General features: G+C 45.8%; 1 protein-coding gene across 2 annotated transcripts in view; it reads right to left on the bottom strand.

Moving 5' to 3' along the window:
• Positions 1 to 23,214, bottom strand: part of Tgfbrap1 (transforming growth factor beta receptor associated protein 1) — a 60,823-nt gene that overhangs the window by 3,620 nt on the left and 33,989 nt on the right. For both annotated transcript variants that reach the window (XM_046423305.2, XM_046423304.2), the window contains exons 5-11: positions 20,568 to 20,650; positions 17,146 to 17,487; positions 15,277 to 15,334; positions 10,867 to 11,010; positions 8,199 to 8,345; positions 7,160 to 7,319; positions 2,085 to 2,518 (exon numbers count right to left, since the gene is read on the bottom strand). In XM_046423305.2, coding sequence (XP_046279261.1) covers positions 2,085 to 2,518; positions 7,160 to 7,319; positions 8,199 to 8,345; positions 10,867 to 11,010; positions 15,277 to 15,334; positions 17,146 to 17,487; positions 20,568 to 20,650 — 1,368 coding nt within the window. The remainder of the gene's footprint in view (positions 1 to 2,084; positions 2,519 to 7,159; positions 7,320 to 8,198; positions 8,346 to 10,866; positions 11,011 to 15,276; positions 15,335 to 17,145; positions 17,488 to 20,567; positions 20,651 to 23,214) is intronic.

The raw sequence follows: 23,214 nt of genomic DNA, 5'->3' as shown, positions 1-23,214 counted from the left end.
GTCATGGCAAACAGAGTTAACAGAGTTAGCTCATCGTGAATGCAAATCCGATTGCTTTGTGGCTGCTGCTTGGAGCACGTGCCAGATTTGCCAAGAGCTGGTTGATTAATGCCACTCAACAAAGTAGCAGCAGGTCCAGGGACTATTCCACTGAAATATTTAGGTCCTGAACCCCCTGGCAGGTGGTCCCCTCCACTAACATTAATCCCTTGCTCTTCTCTCCAGCACCCATGCTCACTGCCTTTGCTTCTCCATGCTCCCTAAAATGCTGCCCCTCTTCCCACGGCCCAACCATGCTACCTCTACCTCCCATGTGAAATGCCTACACCACCCAACCTCAATCATCTTCATTTTCATGGAATCTGTGTTGTCATGTGTGTTCCAACACTTGTGAATAGGCAAAGACAGATTTCAAGACCACCACCAGACCCTGAAGTTGGGAGCAGGCAGGAGGAGTCCATCTTTGGTCTCTGTCTCTCCCTAGAGCCCAGCTCAGAGCCTGGTGCAATTTGGATGCTTTACAAAACATGCATAAAATAAATAAATAAAAGAATGAATGGGTGGATTCTTTAGATGTTTCCCATTTGTATACCTTGACAGCTCTTTGAGAGTAGGGATATGTTATCTAATTCTTTTGGGCTCTCCCCCATACCACTGTGATGCATAGTAATTACTTCAAATCTGTGAGGACAGAAACTGAGCCAACAAAACCTCCTTCACGGAGGAGTTATTGAGCAATCTGAATGAGAGGGAGAATAATAAATATTTGACTTACAAATAATAATGATGAAAGTCATGGCACTTGTTGGCTCAACTGTCTTGGCTGTCTAGATCTACTATTTTCTACATGCATTAGTCAATGCTTCTTTTTTACTCCCCATGGTAACAAACAAGTCAGATCAGTTAGCTTTGGCTGCGCAATAAGCAACCCAGAACTTGGTGGCTTAAAACAATAATGGCCTACATACTTCAAATGGGTGATCTTTAATTGATAAAATAAAGTTGTCAAAAAACCAAAAAGTCCTACACAATTCAGTTCGGTCAACCCAGGCAGGTGAGTCTATTGACAGGATCGAGTAGCAAGTTGGTAAATTGATCTTGTACTCATTAGTTGCATTCATCATTCAACAAAACAACTTATTTAACACCTTCAGCATGCTGGGCTTGGCCCTGGGGAAACTGAGATAAATAAATGAAGTTTCCTACCCTCAAAGAACCCAGTCTAATAGTAATAAGAGAGAATCATGAATGTATGACAAAGCGTGCAGATGAGCAGGGGGGAAGGCGGTTCATCTGCTGTGGGTATGAGATGGTTTCAATATGGACAAGTGAGTAGGCCGAGTTCTGACCTGGTTTTCACCAGACAGAAAGGAAGAGGCAGGAGTATTTCAGATGGTGGGAACAAAACATGCAAAGGCCAGGAAGTGTGGAGCAGCACGTCACCCCTGGGTGGTGCCTGGCTGAGACCAGGATCCATGCCAGGAAGCAGGAAGAGGATGCAGGGCGGCATCTCCCAGGCCATGGGGAGTCCACACAGGCTTTATGTGTGAGAAGAATGTGGATTCCCGCTCTGCCACCACATGGAGTATCCAGACAGGGAGGACAGCTTGGTGACAAGAACTGGCCCAGGAGGCACTTCTGGGCCCTTCCTCTGACTGACTGTGACCTCCCTGGGCTTCAGTTTCCTCTGCTGTGCAGTGGAGAGGACACTAGTAGACACGACATAAAGCTGTTGTGGTGATGAAATGGTATGATGGAAAGTGCCAGAATGGTGCCCGGCCGTTGCTACCTGGTCAGCGAGCAGCACCTTTCTGACTCTTCTCCTTCCTCCCTTCCCCCACCCCACCTGCTCACTGATCATCAGTGTTCAAAAGGGGAGAAGAGCTACCCTGATGTCCTGCCCCCCACCAGCTCCTGCCTCTCCCCACACCAACCTGTTTCTAGATGGGAACAATCTGGTACTCGATATGTTGAAGTCACAGAGAAGAAAAAGCTGACCAAGACCATCTGCGCAGGTAAACCTGCCTTGCACAACTCACGGGCAGGCAGCAGAAGTCCACCCATCCAGTAGGCCAGGCACTCACCTTATTGTATGTGTAGATCAAGTTTTCTGACCTGGCCAAGCCGACAGCCACCTGCGTGGTCCTCCTGGCGTGGATGCTGTCCCTCATGGCCCCAGTCAGGAATGGGCAGAGCAGTTGCACCGACCAGGAGCCAGGCAGCAGCTGCAACACCTGTGTGGCATCAAACTCCGTGGCGTGGCGGTTCAGCAGGTCCACAGCAGCCACAGTCAGCTCGTGGGCAGCGGGGCCGGCGTGCAGGTACATGGCGAGCAGCGTGTGAAAGAGGTGCCGGCGGCAGGGTGCGTCCTGGCCCTCGGAGCTCCACAGGCAGTAGTCCTCGGCCGCCGAGAAGTCCCCCAGCTCGTGCACGAGGATGTGCAGGGCTTTCCCGTGCTCGCCCAGCTTCCCGTGGAGGATGGCGCTCTCCATGGGCAGGCCAGCACCCTGGATCCTCTCTGTGGGACAAAACTGCCACTCAGAAACAGGCAGGCTTCTGCCAGGGGAACCACTGCATCCTGGTGCTCCAAGTCTCAGAAAGGGCAGCCCCTGGCTACCTCGACAGTGCTAAATACTGCCGCCCGGCGACCCTGGGAGGAAAGCTCTACTTCTACTGGCACCGTGCCAATTTGGATCTTAGTAAAACAGAAGATGGAGTCTACTTTTTTTGGGTACTGGGGACTGAACCCAGGGGCACTGGACCACTGAGCCACATCCCCAGCCCGTTTTTGTATTTGATTTAGAGACAAGGTCTCACTGAGGTGCTCATCAGCGCCTCGCTTTTGCTGAGGCTGGCTTTGAACTGGAGGTCCTCCTGCCCCAGCCTCCTGAGCTGCTGGGATGACAGGCGTGCGCCACCACATGGCTGGACTCTACTTAATATGTTTAGAGAATGAACAAAACCAATGATCCAGGATCCCAGAAGGCCCCGGTGAATCACTCCGCACTCCGGGTCTCCAGGTCTTCAGCTTCCCAGTGTAGTATATTTTCTTTGACTAAGGCAGAAGGGTACAAGAGCTGTCACTCTGTGTCCTGGGGGGATTGTTCCAGGACCCAGCCTCTATGGTATCAACATACACCATGCTCAAGTTCCTTATAAAAAACAGAACAGCACTTGTACACATCCTACATACCTCCCCATGTATTCTGACATCATCTCTGGATTACTCACAACACAATGCGGCACGAATGCTGCACCCATGTTTGTCATACTGTATTGTTTAGGGAGCAATGACAAGACAAAGGCTTGTACACGACTAGTACAGACACAGTTTGGGGGGAACATTTTCAATCCCAGTTGGTTGAATCTAGAGGGGCAGAGCCCACAGGTAAGGAGGGCTGACTGTGTATCCCCTTAAATCCAAACACCCCCCTCCCCAAAAAGGTGTGTTTTATATCAGTTTATTCCAATTCCACCGGGATTACAGTGGCTCATGCCTGTAATAGCAGCACCTCAGGAGGCTGAGGCAGGAGGATCGCAAGTTCAAAGCCAGCTTCAGCAACTTAGTGAAAGGCCTTAAGCAACTCAGTGAGACCCTCTCTCTAAATAAAAAATAAAAAGGGCTGGGGATGTGGCTCAGTGGTAAAGCATCCCTGGGTTCAATCCCCAGCACCCCTCGCCCAATTTAAAGTACACTTCACTGAAAGGAATATGATGAGCTTATATTGCTAAAAACCACAACTACACCACCCAACAAAAGGTTGAAAGCAAAACACAAGGCTTTTTTTCCCCCCCCCAATTTTCCCCACAATTAAGGGTCCAGGTAACAAGGAAATGACAGACCCAAAGGCAGTGTCACTCTGAAGGCCCTACCTTGTGTGGACAGAGCCTCACTGGCAAAGTCGCATCCCCCCCCCCCCCCAGTGGAATAGGAAGATGCAAGTCCTCTTCCTACTGCTCAGGGTTATTTTGAGGATAACACTTGGTCTGAGGTCATGCTTAATACTCAAGTGACGGGCACTTGGCCTCTGAAGCTTGGTCACACAGGGGTTCCCTCAGGCTAATGCCCAAGACAGACATGACCAGGATGCAGCCAAGGGCTGGGTGTGCAGCCTGTGTCCACTGCAGCACCAGACACCACCCTCCTCCTGGTGAAGGGTCAACACACAATTGCTCAGAGGCTTCAACACTTGAGTCACAGGGAGACGTGCAAAGGTGCGAAGGGCACTGTGGCGATGCACACTGTTTACACCCATCACCGCACTGATACCCGATTCCCGGTACCCCAAGGGGACTGGTTTGGCAGGGATGGTTACCACAGCTTCCCTAGCCTAGTGTATCTCCAAGTCACCCAACTAACCAACCAGGGGTTACTGCCATGCTGTGGTGACAGCTTGAGTGTGTCCCCCACAGCTCACGTGCTGGAAGCTTAGTCCTCAGAGTGGCCATGTGAGAGGAGGCGGAGCCCAGTGGAAGATAATTAGGTCCCTGAGGGATCACCTTCAGAAGAGACAGAAGTAGTTCTCCTGGGACCCTGGTTAGTTCTCATGAGAAGGTTGTCATAAGAGATCAAGACTGGCCCCTCCTTCATCTCTCTCTGGCTTCCTGTCTTTCCCTGTGATCTTTCCCTCTCTCTCAAGTGCTCCCACCAAACAGCCCTTATCAGAAGCCAAATCAATAGGGGCAATGCCCTCTTGGACTTTTGACCTACAAAACTTTATGCTAAATAAAACTTTTTTATATAAATTACCTAATCTCAAGTATTTTGTTATAGCATCAGAAAGTAGACTAATCCAGATACAAAGTTAATCTCTGATTTTCTAATGTTATTTCCATAGTGTGTTGGGGGACCCTCACTGCCTGCAAGACCCCCAGTTCTTGCACAAGGATACACTGTATGTGCTCAAAAGCTGGATGAATGAAAGCCATGGTCAGCAAATTTATGTAAGGCAAAAAAGTATGTCAAAGGTGTTAGTAAAAGCCAGGTGCAGTGGCACTTGACTGTAATCCCAGCAACTCAGGAGGCTGAGGCAGGAGGACTGCAAGTTCAAAGCCAGCCTCAGCAAAGTAAGGCACTAAGCAACCCTGTCTTTAAATAAAACAATACAAAATAGGGGTAGGGATGTGGTTCAGTGGTCAAGTGCCCCCGAGTACAATCCCCATTACCTGCCCCCACCACAAAAAAAAGCGTAAATAAAGATATTTAACAGCCTTTATAGTATGGGCACCAACCAATAAAAACACACAGTGGCTGTAGGCAATCTGCATGGCTGCATGCACCACAGGCGAAGGGGAGCCCTGGGTAAATGCGAGCTAGAACCAGCATTTGCTGTTCACGCCAAACATCAGTACACGTCCATGCTCTGGCTCTGCTGCTCATGAGCTGTGTGACCTGGGGCAAGTTGGGTAAATCTTTCAGCTTCAATTTATGTGCTCTCCTATAACAACGGGAAGAGTGCTAGGACTTACTTCATATAAACTGCAGAAATTAAGCATTGTAACACGTTCTTGGCATCTTGACTTATGCCTGGTGCATTTTGCTCTTTGTTAGTAATTTTACTGAAGGCTGTGCTGAGCCTTATGGAAAAAATTTGTGCATTACATAGGCTTTAGTTTTACATGAGTTATAGTGTTGTTGACTGTGAATTTAATGGTAATGAATGAACAATATATGAAGGTGTCGTTAAACAGAAACATGCATTGTTGAGAGACTTTACAGGGGGAGCACAAGAGGCCTACCCCACCTCCAGGCAGGCTGACTGTCTATGTACTGACAGGGTTATGAAATGTTGGGCAGGTTTGCAGAAATCTAACCCTGTATTTCCCCTACTGAACATAGTTCAATGCTTCCTAATTCCATGTTTGTGGAGACTTCCAAGAACACAGCTACCAGGAACAATGAGAAGGGATGTAATGGTTGGAAAATGGCACTAATGCTGTTAAAGAAAAACACGTTACTAATCTAAGTAAGTACAAATCCAGGTGCACTGGCACTTGACTGTAATCCCAGCAGTCTTACTGTACTGGTGTCCAGTACAGTAAGAAAGTGGTCAATGCTACCAGTGCAGGACCACACTGCTATGTGGCACTCTCCACAATATGGACACTGTGGTCTTTGCCCTCTAGAGAAACTGGAAACTCAAGTTCCCTCTAAGACACCTGCAGTGCTTCCATGGCTTAGGGCTCAAGGGACTTCAAGCCATGACCAAGGTTTGAAGACCAAGAAAGGGCCACTGGAACAGGACCAGTTGGCAACGTTTTGACCAAATGCAGCTGGTCCAAAGTACTCACAGGTTTCACATCTGAGAACTGAACCAATCACAGATCAAAAAAAAAAAAAAAATTTTTGAACAAAAAAGAACAAAAACCAAAAAATCAAACAGTAACAACAATTAAAAAAGAAAACCCAAAACTGGTCAGGTGCAGAGTGGCACATGCCCGTGATCCCAGCTCTTCGGCAGGCTGAGGCAGGAGAATCACAAGTTTGAGGCCAGTCTGGGCAATTTAATGAGATCCTTTTCCCAAATAAAATAAAACAGTGCTGGGGTGTAGGCTCAGTGGTAGAGTTCACTGGCTTCCTTCCCCAGTACAGCAAAGAAAATAAAGTAAAAAAAAAAAAAAAAAAAAATCGCATCTGTGACAGACTTAAATGATGAAGTATAACAATTATTTACCTAGTGTTCACATTGTGTGAGGTATTATAAGCAATCTAAATGGGAGAAAGTGTACAGGTCCCATACAAACACTCGCTATTTTCTCTAAGGGACTTGAGCATCTGCAGACTTGTATCCTGGGGGGTCTGGAACCAATCCCCCAAAGATACCTAGGCACTACTGTAGTGGAGTCATCCAAAGAAACCAGGACTGGGTGTTCAAAGCTGAATCGAGAGGTTTAAATGAAGGACTGATCAACAGCCATGCACACGGCCAGGACCTGTCAGAGCAACTCTGATGTCACCAGCTTAGGCCACAGTCCAACTTGAGAGACTGTCCAGGGGGAGCTCAAGAGGCCTCCCCCTCCTCCAGGCAGGCTGACTGTCCAAGTGGGCCCAACGAATCATCCCACAGGATCAAAAGGGAGCTCTGCCAAGGCCGGTCTCTCCGTTCCCCACCCGCGTGATGGAAGCATCTAACTTGGGGGACACTGTGCTCATTCTCACCTATCAGAAAGTGGACTCGATACAAGTCAGATTTCTGGAGCAGGCGCCGAAGCTTGGTCTGTGTCTCGCTGGGCTCCGAGCCCTGGCTGCCGGCAGCCGCCCTCTGCTGCAGCACCTCCTCCAGGTAGAGAACCGCCAAGTGGGTGTGGTACTCTTCTTTCTACAGGAGAGGGGGTCCGACAGACAGAATTTGCTGAGTGGGAAGCCTGCAGATCCCCACCATCAGCCACTGTGCCCACGACCCGGCCTGCTCTGAGGGGACCTGGGGAAGATTCTCAAAGACAGTGGATGTGACGCTCTTGGCTGGTGGGAAATCTCCCAGAAACCTCAATGCACAGAGGAGGAGCTCACAGTTCGTGGTGCTACAGTTTGAATGTTGCATGTTCCCCAAAGGCCCGCGTGCTAAAGGCTTGGTCCCCAGGGAGGTGAAACTGGGAGGTGGGGCCTAATGAGAGGAAGTTGGGACACTGTGGTTATGTCCTAGAAAGGGATTATGGGACTATAATCTCTTCCTCTTTCTCTCTTTCTCACACTGGCCCTGAGGTGAGCAGCTTTGCTCCACATCTGCTCCTAGCCATGATAGTCTGCCTCATCACAGGTCCCAAAGCAACAGGCCCAACTGACCACAGACTGGAACCCCGAAAACCAGAAATCAAAATCAACCTTTCTCTTCATAAGTTAATTGTCTCAAGTATTTTGTCAGAGTGGTGGAAAGCTAATGCATGACTATGGAGAACAAAAGGGTTACTTGTCATTTTGTGAAGTAAGGGCCACAGGATTTAGGTATTCTACAAAAAGGCCCAAATTCTCTCATTTCTTTTGGAGATAATAACAGAGGGAAAACAGAAGAACAATATAAATATAGAGGACAGGAGGTAGCAGTGAAAGGGCTACCTATTCCAGTGGGTCTCTTTCACTGAGCCTCAAGTTCCCTCAGACATCCACAAGTACAGACTGAGCAGCCAGGGAATGGGAACGTGACATCAGAACCATCTGCTAAAAAAGCTGATAGCCAGGCTCCACCTCCTGTTGTGCTCACCTGCAGCCTCCTGTCAATAACGAGATATTCCAGATATTTAACAAGAGCTTTAGGGTATTTTTTAAGGCAATTGATAATATCATCTGGATTAAAACTATTCTTCTGCTGTTCGTCCCAAGGTCTCTTGGTGAAAACTTGAACGCCAACCTAAAGGAAGAGCAGAATAGTTATTAGACTTTTTGAAGTCACTTTTTCTTCATCTTTATTTTGGTCACTATGCATTCATGATTTGGATAAAATCATCATAAAAATATGATGATGAAATACATTCAGTAGGTACGACTTTTGGGGTGTCAATCATATCCCAATAGAGTGGCTAACAAATATGGTTATGGAGAAACATGGTCCAGTAGGAAGCAAAGATAGAAAAGCACCCTCCACTCAGAAACCTCCCCTCAGACATCCAGCTGGAATTTCTTTAACAATGATTAGAAACTAGAAAACGAAGCATTTATCGGGTAATGAATTTTGACAACTCATGCAGTAACTATCTTGGACTATTAAGATCATCCCCAAACAGGGATGTTTCTTTGCCTAAGAATAAATGAAAATAGCCAAAAGCACTGAAAACTCAATACACTAAACTCAGATCTCTGAACCAAGATTAGCTATTTGGTAGACTATTTATGATAGATGGTTAATCTGGGATCTGACACTGGTTCCTGAACAGAACTGCCTCCTTTCACATTGAAATACTCTGGTCTAATTCCATCTTCAAGGAAATGCTAATGAGAAAAGTACATCCATGCCAGGTTCCCCTGGGCCTTTATGTGTGCGTGGTCTGTTGCCTGCAAACACATGCGTCTCCATGATCCCAAAACATGAGAAATGAAGTGGAACTGTTAAGAGTGTGAATTTGGGTTGTAAGTGTGGATTTGTGTGTTGGCTTTCTCACCAATTGGCAAAGATTCTGAATCTCTTTGAGTCTTAGTTTGCCATGGTCTAAAAAACAGGCCCACTTCAGGCTAGGGAAGGCTCAGTGGTAAGATACTTGCCTAGCATGCACAAGGTCCTGGGTTCCATCCTCAATACTGCATAAATAACAACTACAACAATATCAGAATAATAACAATGTGCACTTCGTGGAGTTGCAGTGCCATTCAAAGGAGAGACAGGTCAAGTGACAGGCCTATCAGGTGGCACACAGGATTCCAGTATGTTCTGCTGTAATTTGGGAGCCCTGAGAATGGTCTACCCCTCTCAGTGGCACTAGATCCATGTTATAAGTGTGAGCATGTCAGGAGTGGACACTGTGGGTGTGCCTCAGCGGCACAGGAGGGATGGAGTAAAAGGTGAGTGCACAAGGGCGCTGACCTTCCAGTCAGGACAGCATGTGTGTCTCTCCCAGGGGAGCCAAGGAAATAGTATGTCTTTAATGGTGAGAACCAAGAGGCTTACTATCTTTGTTACAGTCATCTGTGGGAGTCACTAAGGACTCTGTCCCTCTGTCCTGAGCATGCTATCCCCTAGATAGCCCACAGCCAACAGGTGCTTTACCACTCTTGTCATTTCTCGATGTCAAAGACGGGTTGACACAAAGGAGAATGAAATTATGGCATTTGCCAGTAAATGGATGGAACTAGACATTATCATTGCTAAGTGAAATAAATCAACCCCAGAAAACCAAAGATGAATGTTCTCTCTGATATGCGGATGCTGACTCCCATAGGGGGTGGGGGAGGGCACCAGATTGGACGAGGGGGCATGGGAGGGAGGGAGGGGACACTGGAATGGGAAAGACAGTAGAAGGATTCTGACATCACTTTCCTATGTTCACATATGAATACACGACCAGTGTGACTCTGCCTCATGTACAACCACAAGAACAGGAAGGTAGACTCCATGTATGTATGATATGTCAAAATATATTCTACTGTCATGTGTAACTAAAAAGAACAAATAAAAAAATAAATAAATGTGTTCAAAGGAAAAAAAAAGATGGGCTAAATCCTGCTCCCCACACGGGCCTCAATCCTGCTCCCCACACGGGCCTCCACACCCACAATTTCCATGTGGGGTGGTGGGAGCAGGCAAGGGAACAATTGGTGTCTCTGGTGTGGCCCAGGCCTGGGGCTGTCTCCTGACAAGGCCCAAAGCCTTCAGGGCAGCAGCCTGCTACTGCTCCGTGACAACAATGCCAGATGTCACTGGGGAGACAGGGAGACCCCACAAGACTGACGGGGCTAGGCTTTTTGCTTTTCTAGAAAAGAGGGCTTCCCAGGGAGAGGATTCTAACCATGTGTCTAAAAAGCACCAAAATTCAGAACTTTGGCCGGGCATAGTGGCACACACCTGTAATCCCAGGGGCTCAGGAGGCTGAGGCAGGAGGATCACTAGTTGAAAGCCAGCCTCAGCAAGAGAGAGGCGCTAAGCAACTCAGTGAGACCTTGTCTCTAAATAAAATACAAAACAGAGCTGGGGATGTGTCTCCATGGTCGAGTGCCCCTGAGTTCAATCTCCGGTACCCACCTGGCCCCCCCAAAAAAGAAAAAATGCAGAACTTCTTACAGAGCTGGAGTTCGGATGACTCAAAAGAAGGTATTAAAAGGGGAACAAAGAAATTAGAGGGGTTTGAAATGTAGCTTTTTTCCCCCACTTAAAATCAAGAGCTCTTTTGGTTGGTTTTTACCAGCCACCCTGAAGAAGAAGGCAATTCTCAAGCACAAACCTCCTCACTTCTCTGCAAGACCCAGTCGGCGTAGGTCCACACCAACTCCTGGTCTAAGCAGTAGGTGAGAAAATCAACAATGTACTCGTACAGGTCTGAGCGCGTGGAGTCCTCGATGTCCCCGTTCACGATGTTTACCCACAACTGGAAAGGAATCAAACATAAACATAAACAAAACCTAGAACATTACGTATGTTGCAGAATTAGCTTAGAAAGTCTGTGTGTCTACTTACTTGACCTTTTAAGACTTTTGGAAGAATAGGTTGAGAATCCCTCCTTGATCTGAAAACCCCCAATCCAAAACTTTGAACCCAGGGGAGCTTTACCACTGAGCACATCTCTATACCTTTTCATTTTTTATTTCGAGACAGGGTCACACGAAGTTGCTGAGTGCCTCGCTAAGTTGTTGAGGCTGACCTCAAACTTGTAATCCTCCTGCCTCAGTTTCCCATGTTGCTGGGCCAAAATTTTTTAAGCATGTTGATAATGCATTTAATTTTACTTTTGGTACTGGGGATTGAACTCAGGGGCATTCAACCATTGAGCCATATCCCCAGCTCTATTTTGTATTTTTTTATTTAGAGACAGGGTCACACTGAGTTGCTTAGTGCCTGGCTTTTGCTGAGACTGGCTTTGAACTCACAATCCTCCTCCCTCAGCCTCCTGAGCCACTGGGATTACTAGCATGTGCCACCAAGCCTGGCTTGATAATGCGTTTTAGATTTCAAATTTCAAACTGGGGTTGGTTCACCCCTAAAATCTATGCAAATCTTTCAAAATCTGAAAAACTCCGAAATTTGAAATACTTCTGATCCCAAGCAATTTGAATAAGAAGTATTCAACCTATAGTAGGACAAGTCATAAATGTCTAAATCAATTTTTAATTTCCTTCCTTCCTTCCCAATGTAAACAGCCCACAAAGTTTATGGGGACAGATGAGTGCTTTTCAATCTTTCTTCATAAAATAAATAAAATGGTGACATCTATAGACACAAAAGAATTCACCTACAAGCATCAGAAAGCATCTATTTCTATCTTCTCCATCATCTGAGCTCTTGATTCTCAGACTCTCCTTGGACTGTGATGGGAAGATGTATTTTTTCAAAATGCCTTGGTGATTCTGACCCCAAATGCTCCTGTTGCCTTTTGCCCAGAAGCTCAAGACAAACCCCATTGATAAAAATCTCTCGCTATTTCCATCAGAAACTTCCCTACCATACTAACTGAAGCTCACTGTCTGGACCCCAGAAAGAGGGAGCATCATGTGGAGCAGGAAGGGATAGAGGCCGCACCTCCCCCACCATGAGCCTCATCCAGCTGTCCACCTGGCTGGGCTTCTGAGCCCCGGCAAAAGCAGTACATCTAGGAAACAGGGCTGGTGATGCCAATCTGTCTTTCTGACATCAGAATCCCAACATCTTTTATGTTATAGGTTGAGTATCCCTTATCCCAAATGCAGGGGCTATAGATATTTTGGATTTTATATTGTTTCAGATTTTGGGATTTTTGCATATAGATAGTGATGTATCTTGGAGGTAGGACTCAAGTCTGAACAAGAAATTCATTTGTATCAAGTACACTTTATACACTTTGCCCAGAGGTAAATTTATGCAATATTTTTAATAATTTTGTGCATGAAACAAGGTTTTGTTTTGGGAGGGGGTACCAGGGAATGAACTTAGGGGCACTCAACCACTGAGCCACATCCCCAGCCCTATTTTGTATTTTATTTAGATTCAGGGTCTCACTGAGTTGTTTAGGGCTTTACTTTTGCTGAGGCTGGCTTTGATCCTCCTGCCTCAGCCTTCTGAGCCTCTGGAATTACAGGCATGTGCCACCACACCTGGCTGAAACAAGGTTTTATGTTGTTGAATTTTCCACTTTTGACCTCACATCAGCACTCAAATAGTTTTGGGCTTTGAAGCATTTTAGATTTTTCTGATTAGGAATGCTTAACGTATAATCATTTCTTCAACACTGACTTCCCCAAGCCAAATAACATAATCACATATATATTGAAATTTTATCTGTGATACCCGAATATGTTTGGGCTTTGGGAAAGAGGCGCTTAATCACTAAGCCACATCTGAGCCCCATTTTATATTTTATTTAGGGTCAGGGTCTTGCTGAGTTGCTAGGGCCTCACTAAGCTGCAGAGTTTGGCTTTGAATCTGTGACCCTCCTGCCTCAGCTTCCTGAGCCACTGGGATTACAGGAGTGCATCTGGCCTCCTTTAAAAAAAAAAAAAGTTTTTTAAAACCTTCCTTCTTCCCTCTCCCCTCTCCTTCCTCTACTCTACTGGACTTCCTTACACTCGTCTATTAATTTGTATTTGGTTGGTTCTTTATGCAAGCTTATCCTTCTCTCCTTGCTTTCCTCTGTTTTATTCTAGCTTCTGAAGATGGGAGAATACATTCAACCTTTGAGTTTCTGAGTTTGGCTGATTTCACCTAGCATGATGTTCTGCATTTCTATCCATTTACTGGCAAATGCCATCATCTCATTCTTTTTAATGGCTGAGTAGAACTCTGTTGTGTATATACACACCACAATTTCTTAATGCACTCATCTATTGATGGGCATCTGGGTTGATTTCAGAATTTAACTATTGTGAATTTTGCTGCTCTAAACATTGCTGTGGCTGTGTTGCTATAGTAGGCTGATTTCAAATCTTTGGGGAAAATACTCAGAAATGGGATAGCTGGGTCACCCCTAGTTTTCTGAGGTATCTCCAAACTGCTTTCCAGAGATTTAGTCTGCAGTCCCACCAATAATGTACCAGTGTTCCTTTCTCCCCACAACCTTGTGATAGTTTCCCAAAGCAAAACTAAAGACTAAATAGACACTTGGCTTTGCCAAAGTCATGGAGTTGATGTTAGTTTGGTGAATATGGTTGATGTTCTTTGCTTCACACAATGAAACAAAAAAGAAATGTGCATATATACACAATGGAATATTACTAAGCAATAAAAGAGAATAAAATCATGGCATTTGGAGGTAAATGGATGGAGTTAGAGAAGATAATGCTAAGTGAAGTTAGCAAATCCCCCCCCCCAAAAAAAACAAATGCCAAATGTTTTCTTTGATATAAGGAGGCTGATTCATAGTGGGATAGGGAGAGGGAGCATGGGAGAAATAGACAAACTCTGGGGAAGGGAGGGGGCATGGGGTAATTAATGAAGGTGGGATGTGATGATCATTATTATCCAAAGTACAGATATGAAGACATGAATTGGTGTGAATGTACTGTGTATACAACCAGAGATATGAAAAATTGTGCTCTATATGTGTAATAAGAATTGTAATGCATTCTGCTGTCATATGTAAATATATATATATTTACATATATATATATATATATATATACACACACACACACACACACACACACACATATCAGAAAACCAGTCCAACACGCAAAAGAGTGGATAACAAAGAACGGAGGGGAGAAAGTGCTCTGAGAGTGTGAGATGAAGCTGTCAGGCTCAAAAGCAAGCTGGAAGATGCAACAATGCAAGGTGAGAGACAGGCTGACAAATCCATGCTATTTCTCTCCAGGTGCAGTACCCCTGCCCGGCCACCTGGAGCGCTGGTTCAAATCCCAGCTCCACCTGGGATCACAGGCATGGCCTTGATCAGCTTCAGTTTTGTCATGGTGACATAGGGATAGTAATTTACCCAGCTCATTGGTAATGGTTATTGTCAGGAACAGTGGAAATGATAAATTCAATAGCTATTTTCTGCCCTAATTTTCTTATAAGACAATGATGTCACATACCCTGTGGTTCAATAAGAAGTCTTATTCAAATAAGTAGAAAAAATAGTGGTTACTAAAGGTTAGGAAGTAGGGAGAAGAAGGATAGATGGAAATTGGATAATAGGAAACAAAATACAGTTAGAAGAAGTAATTCCTACTGTTCTACAGCTCAGAACTGCAGTTTACAACAATTTATTACAGATTTTAAAACAGAGGAGTTCAAAGATTCCCAACACAAAGAAGTGGTAAATATGTTTAAGGAGTCGGCAATGCTAATTACCCTGATTTGACCATTTCGTGTCCTGTACATGTATCATCGAGTTATCACAACGTACCCTATAAGTATGTAAAATTATTTCACGTCTACTTAAGAAAATTAAAAATAAATTATCAGTACTTTTTCATTTGAAAATTTTTCAAGTTTCAAAATCTCAATCTGGATAGTGCTCTTCAAAGAATACAAAGAAATGAAAAGTCTTGGCCATCATTTCTCAAGGAATTCACTTTCTAAAACAATATTATTTTTGTTCTGGATAAAAGGAGATCAGGCAAAAGTGGTTTCTATCAATTTGTGGATTTAGCTTTTTTTGCTAAGTAACACTGAGTTAAAGGACACCGATTTCAACATAATGCTAAAATGCTTTTGGACCCACCTGCAGTGCGGCAGCATCTTGGTTATTGTAATGATAGAGAAGTCCAAGTGCAAAATACCTGGAAGAGAACAAAGTCGTCAGGACAATGTGTCCCCATGACCCGCTGCAGGCAAAACCAACATAGTGACCTCCCCTGGCTTGCTCCCCTGGATCCTATTCAACTCAGAAGACAGCTAACTTCAAACAAAAGGATCCTCACTTCTATTTATTTTGCTTATGGCACTAAAAACAGGTGCTCTATCAATCTCCAAAAAAGGATGATTCCAACCTTGGGAGGGCTGAGAAAAGAAAATACCATGATACTATGTGAAAATAGCATTTGGAATTGCTTTCTATTTTGCTTCAAATACTAATACAATTTCATATATCTTCAGTTACCACAGTAGCCCATGACACAGTGGTAAGAGCATGGGGAAGGTCCACTGTCTGAGCATTTCTTGAGAAAAGGGCAAGAAGCTTCAATCTGAACAACAGCAGAGAACACTGATGGTGTCCGGGAACCATAGACAACAGAAAGTCAAGGGGATTCAGGAAGAGGGTCCCAGAGGTCAGAGACCTCAGTTTCTACTAAGGCTTCGTGACTGATGAACTGAATTGCACTGAGCAAGAAGACTAACTGACCCAGTCTTCTACGTCCTCATTTACAAATGGGAAGGACTGGCACTATGCTCACAAACTGTTTCAGAATTTGAAGCACTTCAGATTTGGATTTTCCGATTAGGGATGTTTCACTGCAGAAGTCTATACAAACATCCAAAACTCTGAAAGTCTGAAACCTGCAATGCTTCTGTTGCAAGCACCTTAGGTCAGGAATACTCAGCCTATAACACCACTCCATAACATGTTCTGGTAACCTGGGAAACTGAGGACAGAGCCAAAACCCTTGTGGAAGCCCAGGTCATCTCAGGCACTGAACAGGGTCTAGCATGGTGACCCCCCAGGATCTCTGTGGGATTTCATCAGTCCTTCTGCCCCTTCAAATTCTTAACAAAAATCATAGGCAAAAAAATATTTTTAAAAAACTTACTGCTTATATGAAATTGAGAGATCACCCAATGCCCTTCATTTTTAAAGATAAGAAAACTGGGGCCTAGAATGATCAGTTCTGTGACTTCCTACCCTGGATGAAGAAGCTGCCAGCCCTAATCAAGCTAGTCACTATGCACCAAGCGGCCCTGGACAGGAGGCTGCTACTAACTCATGGACGTAATGAAGGCAGTTTTCAACCATGACTTTGTGGGACCAAGGTCAAAAACCATATCACTTCATCATTTATCCAGGTGTCTATTTAAACAGTTTGGTTATCAAAGACTCAATGCACTTTTTTTTTTTTTTTTGGTACTAGGGATTGAACTCAGGGGCATTTAACCACTGAGCCACATCCTCAGCCCTTTTTTGTATTTTATTCAGAGACAGAGTCTCACTGAGTTGCTTAGCACCTCGCTAAGTTGCTCAGGCTGGCTCTGAACTTGTGATCCTCCTGCCTCAGCCTTGAGCTGCTGGGATTACAGGCGCATACCACCACACCTGGCCAATGCAGTCTTTAATTAAAAATCACATGGCATTTGCACAAGTGAATCCTCGGTTGACAACAGAAGAAACTTAAAAACGGCTCCATTTAATAACAAAGCCCGTGACTAGTTCTAAATTGTAGTCTTACTATTAAAGAATGAGGAGAGTGAATGGCCCCGACACCCCTTGGATAGTGATAAGAGCAACAGCATCTGGAGAGCACTCAGCTCCTGAGGTCACTGCAATTTCAAGGTAGCCACTGAGTGGACCTGCCAGGAACCAAATGTCACACTGGCTACATCAGCTTCGCGGCAGAGCCCAAGTGGGAAGCCCGTCCCGCTGGAGGAGAACACTCACTTTTTGTGCTTCTCTAGCCAGGCAGCGCTGTCCGTCAGAAGACAGAAGTTCTCGGTGACCAGGAGGTCCAGCAGGCTGTCGTGGTCAGCCTCTGCATACAGCTTGAGCAAAGCTGTGTCAATGTCCTCTTTGTAGCCATTAGCGACCTCTGTGCTGCGGACTTCGTTCAGGTAGCTTATGAGGAAGCGTTTGCACTTGGCCATCTTCTCCTGGTCCCCCTGGGTCAGCTGGTTCAGGTCTGCGTACTCGTGAAGAGGAGGGTGGGACCGAGTGAATGAAGAGGAGGTGGGCAACAGGAAGGGGTAGAGAGAGATCAGCTCCCGGACGTCAAGCTGGCCGCTTCTGCAATTACAGTGTCAAACTAAATGAAGCAAAAAGAGAGAAAGAGTACACATAGGCACACAAACGACACTGGAGGGCAGTGCCTGTGGGCACATGTGAACAGGGGTGGACACGGGGTGGCACATCGGAGCGATCCTCCAAATCTGCAAGTACAAGGCAGCACTACCTATCCTGTGACACCACCTGGTTCCACAAGAGAACCGGGAATGACAGTCACAGACACGTAGGCCCACAGCGTGCAAGTGGAACATCGAGATGCCTACGTTACCAGGAAAACCCAGGGTAGCCCTGGCACCTCAGAACCGCGGCAGACCAAGCCCAACCAAGGATGTCATCACATCGGCATCCAGGCAGACAACGTCACAGTTCTTCCGAAAACCACTGTTTTCCTGACATTTAATTATAAATAGATTGTGGGACAGTTCTTGAAGGAGAATTTATAAGAATCTGACACAAGCCAGGCATGTTGGTGCATACCTGTAATCCCAGTGGCTCGGGAGGGTAAGGCAGGAGGATCACAAGTTTGAGGCCAGACCCAGCAACTTAGCAAGACCCCGTCTCATAATAAAAAACAAAAAGGACTGGGGATGTGGCTACGTGGTCAAGTGCCCTGGGTTCAGTTCCCAGTACCAAATAAAAGAACCTAACACTGGCAATGGACTGACTACGTAAGAGACAGAACTATTCATACTGCCATTTCTGCTGTGACTCTTGATAGAATTCAGAGCAGAACATTAGGACGCAGCTTTCAAATGTTCTGTTCTCAGCAGAACATCCTGAGACCACATTTGTTGATGTCCCCTGTCTAACTCATTGCTGGGCCCTTTTCCCTCCAGCCTGCTGGTCCCCTTGGCAATAACAACATCAATGGAGGCATCACAGAGCTATAGGTCTCCACCTGGGCCCAATGTCAGAGCCACCTATGGGATAGTTCTGGAGGAAAAAGAAGTGGGGACTGTCCGAACCCTGGCACTGTCACTGCCTGCAATGTTCACTACATCCCCTCAGTTGGTCTCTGAGTTCCCATCCCCCACTCCACTGGCTTCTGCCTTGGTCTCCCTTCCTTCCACTCCCCATCCCCGCACCCTCACCTTGTCATAGAGCACCTTAAACACCTATGAATTCTCTCAGACTTTTTTTTTTCTTTTTTTAGTACCAGGGATTGAACCCAGGGATGCTTAACTACTAAGCCACACTCCTAACCCTTTTTTATATTTTATTAGAGACAGGGTCTCGCTGAGTTGCTTAGAGCCTCATTAATTTGCTGAGGCTCGGTTTGAACTGGTGGTCCTCCTGCCTCAGCCTCCCAAGTCACTGGGATTACAGACTTGCACCACCATGCCTGGATCTCAGTCATACTTTTGACAAAAACTGAGCAGCAGTCAACCTGAAGTGGAGCTACTGAGAGGCTAATGTATGAAAGAACCTTGTCCTAATGACAGACAGGCCCAACTTCTATTCTCTTTTTTGTAAGGTCAGGCAGCGGGGGCAACCAAAAGGAGGCAGATTTTAAAAGGCTGCCGAACGAGGCTTTATTGAGATCCCACTCCTGGGCAGAACCCTCAGACCAACAGAGCAAGAGGAGGGTCTGAGGAGAAACCGCGTGGGGCTCAACTAGACTGGAGTCCTACGGGGCTCAGGGCAGGAAGGGAAGGCTTGGGACAGGAAAAGGGGTTTTAGAGTCCTTTGTCCCACTGGAGTTGGACGGGGAACTGACTAAGATCCAGGATTGGCCAGGAGACCCTACTGATTGACAGGCAGTTCCATCGGTGCCCTATCGGTGTTTCTTTCGTGGGGGGGGGGGCTGCTTGGTGCTTTGTTCCTAAGTCACTTCATCGACCTAACACTCTTATCAAAACAGGAGACCATGCATCCATGGCTATTCGCCCACTGTCTCAGATTGACCCACAAGGAAAAGAAGATGTTTGGAGATAAACACACCATGATACCAATGAGGAGGTATTTGACATTGCAGGAAAAAACAAGGAATGGCAGAAGAGTTGAGGTCCAAAGTCACAAAGAATCTATTTAAATCCCGAAGCCACTGATCTCTCTAGGAACAGATGGTAGCAGCACATAGGATTTGTAGGAGTAAAAGTGGTATCAGTCATCATTACTCACAGAATGAGTCTTGACATAGAAATCCATTCTCTACACCCAATTTTGTGAGCAAGATGTCAGTACATGTGCGGGTTATACGCGATCATCTCCAAGAATGGGCAACAGATGGTATGACACAGACAGGGTTCCCCTCAAGTCATCACCGAGCTGCAAATGATCTACATCTCGTTTGCTAGGTAGCTATAAACTGCAGACTCTGTTCTAGTGAGGTGCTGGGAAAAGTCACTGGGAAGGCATGGCTTCAGGGGGCGGGGCTTCAGGGGGTGTTCAAGGGTGTATAATTTCACCTCTCAGGCAGTGCTGAACAACCTTCCTGAGAATCTGCCTCACCAAGCACCCCACCCCGGCAGAGCAAGGGCAGCTGGAAGAGCAGGTGTGAGGGCAAGGGGTGTGCTTGTAGATGGGCACAAGTGATGAATGGCAAAAGTGGCTCAGGGGAGCTCCCTGCAGGTACAGCATTAATCACAATGCCCAGGGACTCCCGATGACAAAACTCAGCTTCCAACTTCCTAACAGAACTGACCAGGAATATCACACTTCAAAAGCCTTTAGAAGACAATGAAAAATTTTCATAGCTTTTTCCAGAAAGCCCTTGCTTTTTCTAAATTCAGAATCTAATAAAATCTTCGGAGAGAAGGAAGCACAAATAGGTGGTTCCTCAGAATCCTCACATGAGCACCCTTCAGACTCCTCCTCGGGCAGCCACAGCCCCAAGGCCTCCTCCACAGAATTCTCCTCACAGACTGCCTTAGGCTGATCCTCAGCCTCACCCTACCTAGAACTAGGCCCTTTCACCTAAGGCTGGGACCCACCCCAGCCTGGGAGGTGAGAGCCCCCCCACCCCATCTGCAGCTCCAGCTAACCACTATAGCATGTCCCACCAGGATGTCACAGGAGCAGGAGGTCTGAGCACAGGGGGACACTGTCAAGGCAGCCTTGCTACTGACACCAGAAATTACCTGAATAGCTCTTTAGCTTCCAGGAACTGAAGTTGTGCAAACTGGATAAAGCCCGCCTGCTGCAGAATCCTTCGGTACATGACCTGGAAGGAAACACAGATTTCATTTCTTAGAGACACCTCATGGCCGTCACAGAGAGCAGGAGGTATCACTTCATGGTAGAGCACTTGCCTAGCCCAGCACTGTTGAAAGAAGAAAGGAAGGGAGGAAGGAAGGGAGGGAGGGAGGGAGGGAGGGAGGGAGGGAGAGAGAGAGAGAGAGAGAGAAAGAGGAACCTAAATTTCAAATCCACAACTCAAGCTAAATGATTATTATTATACAGAAATAGGAAGTTACAAGTTAGAGAAAAAGTATATATGAAATTATATACACGGTCACCCTTTAGTGCCCAAGAGGGATTAGTCTGAGGGACCCCTACATACACCAACATCCAAGGATGCCTTATATAAAATGGCACAGTATTTCCAGAGAACCTATGCACACCCTCCTGTATACTAAATTATCTCTAGATTATTTATAATACCAAATGCAACGCAAATGCTATGTAAATAGCTGTTATGCCATATTGCTTATGAAATAATGTACAAAAAAAGGCCCGCATTTGGTCAGTGCACATGCAACTTTGTTTTTCTTTTCAATACTGGGGATGGTACCCAGGGCCTCGTGAATGCTAGCAAGCATTCTACCACTAGGCTACACCCTCAGCCCCCTGATTGATTTCTCTGAATAGTTTTGATTAACAGGTGTTTTCATGGATTTGTGTCCATAAATCTCCAATCCTTCCTCACTGTATGGCTTTATCTTCTCCTCGTTATTAAACAGCAGGACTTCAATGTCTGCTTCTGCCTCTGGCTGCTCAGGTGGACAGAACAACTCAGGGTTTCTGGCAGTCTAGGAGCTAGCCGCCCACCCTCCTGCTCTTCCAAAATCCACACTTTCCAGAGTAGCCCTAGGACACAAGGTTTAATGACCACACAGATGCCTGGGCTCTCTCAGCCAGAGCTAGGGAAATGCTGTGCACTCTCTCCTGGGAACACCCCGCCCACAGCAGACGGCAGTCTGAGTTCCTGCAACCAAGGTGTAGTTACTGGTTTGATTCACTATGATACTGCTTTCCTCAACCACAGGATCCTTTGCTCTGTAACATGCAGCAACAGCAATACATGCTTCTAGAATCTTCCTGGGGCATCAATCCCACCCACTCCCTGTCATTGCCCAACTTCTCATTTTTGTGTGCTCACAGTTTGAAATGACTTCTAGACACTCTCTTCTCACATCAGTCATCCATAGTCCAGCCCTTGTCCTCCCAGCTAAAGACCTGGCTGTGTCTTAACTGTTCTCTCTGACCTTAATCCTTCCTCCTTCTAATCCACCACTCTCTTCCACAAGCCATCAATTCCCCAACCCAAGGCACACACCTCAGCATCCCCATACTACTGGCTGAATCTGCCATTTAGAGCTGATGGACCTGAAGGACTATGTGGTCCATTTCCACAAAACTCTACTCACTGTCATTCACCTTCCCCAATTTAAAGACAAGAAAATTCTGCTCAGAGAGGTTAAGTTTTTAGGCCAAAGTAACTCAAGTAATAAATGGTTGAGCTGTGATTCAAAGCCAGATCTTTCAGATTCTATAGGCCAATGCTTTCTGTTATTGCTTTTTTAGAACAATGCTGTTCTCTCAAATTAGCTTTAAAAGGACTTTCACTACAGTTTTATTTTATTTTATTTTCCTTTAGTGCTGGGGATGGAACCCAGAGCCTCACACATGCAAAGTAAGTAATGTTCTACCACTGAGCTACATCCCTGCTCACTAGTATCACAGAGCTCTCAAAAGTATTACGACAGTTCCTCCCGGGACCTCAGTAGATATTCTCTTATCTCCATCAGCTTTTATTTTTCTTCCCCTAACCAGCTATTTCTGACCTAAAGACAGACCTAATTATACCACCCAACACTCAGCCAAGATAGCAGGCCAAGGTTCTGTTGCCTGGGAATGCCAGGTCCATTTCTGAAAGTAGAAACGAGGGAGGCCATTCCTGCAGCAGGAAGGATTCTCAATCACACCTGAGCTTGTCAATGAGACATCGGCTGAGTGGCAATCCATTCCCTATGGCTGTAGGACTCAGATGTCATCTACTCTCCCACTACCTGAAGGAAAATAGAGATTATTTACTAACACTCCTAATCTCCACAAATAAGGAATGCTATGGTCTGAATGTGCCCTGAAAGGTCCTATATTGAAAACTTAACCCCCAAGTACACATGTGGATGACACTTAGAGTTGAGGTCTTTTGGTATTAATTAGGATTAGGCGAGGTCATGAGGGTGAGGCCCTCATTTGGCATTAGAAGAGGAAGAGACCTGAAGTAGCACTTGCTCTGCCCACCATGTGATGCCCTCTGCCATGTTATGATGTAGCAAGGAAGGCCTACCACATGCCAAGCAAATGCTAGTGCCATGCTCTTCCAAGCCTCTAGAACTATAAGCCAAATAAAATTCTAGTCTTATAAATTACCATGTCTCAGGTATTTTGTTAGAGCAAGAAAACCAACTAAGAGAGAGTGCTATTTTCTATATCCTAGTCTGAGAATGATACATGCAGACTTGGAGGGAGCATGCAAAAATATTCTTTCATCTTGGATTT

The sequence above is a fragment of the Marmota monax genome, unplaced genomic scaffold (genome assembly GCF_021218885.2).
Source record: "Marmota monax isolate L192 unplaced genomic scaffold, Marmota_monax_Labrador192_F-V1.1 WCK01_AAM20220418_F8-fsc00271, whole genome shotgun sequence".
Taxonomy (NCBI): Eukaryota; Metazoa; Chordata; class Mammalia; order Rodentia; family Sciuridae; genus Marmota; species Marmota monax.
Note: the sequence above shows the minus strand (reverse complement) of the source record. Positions and strands in the feature narration are given on the sequence as shown.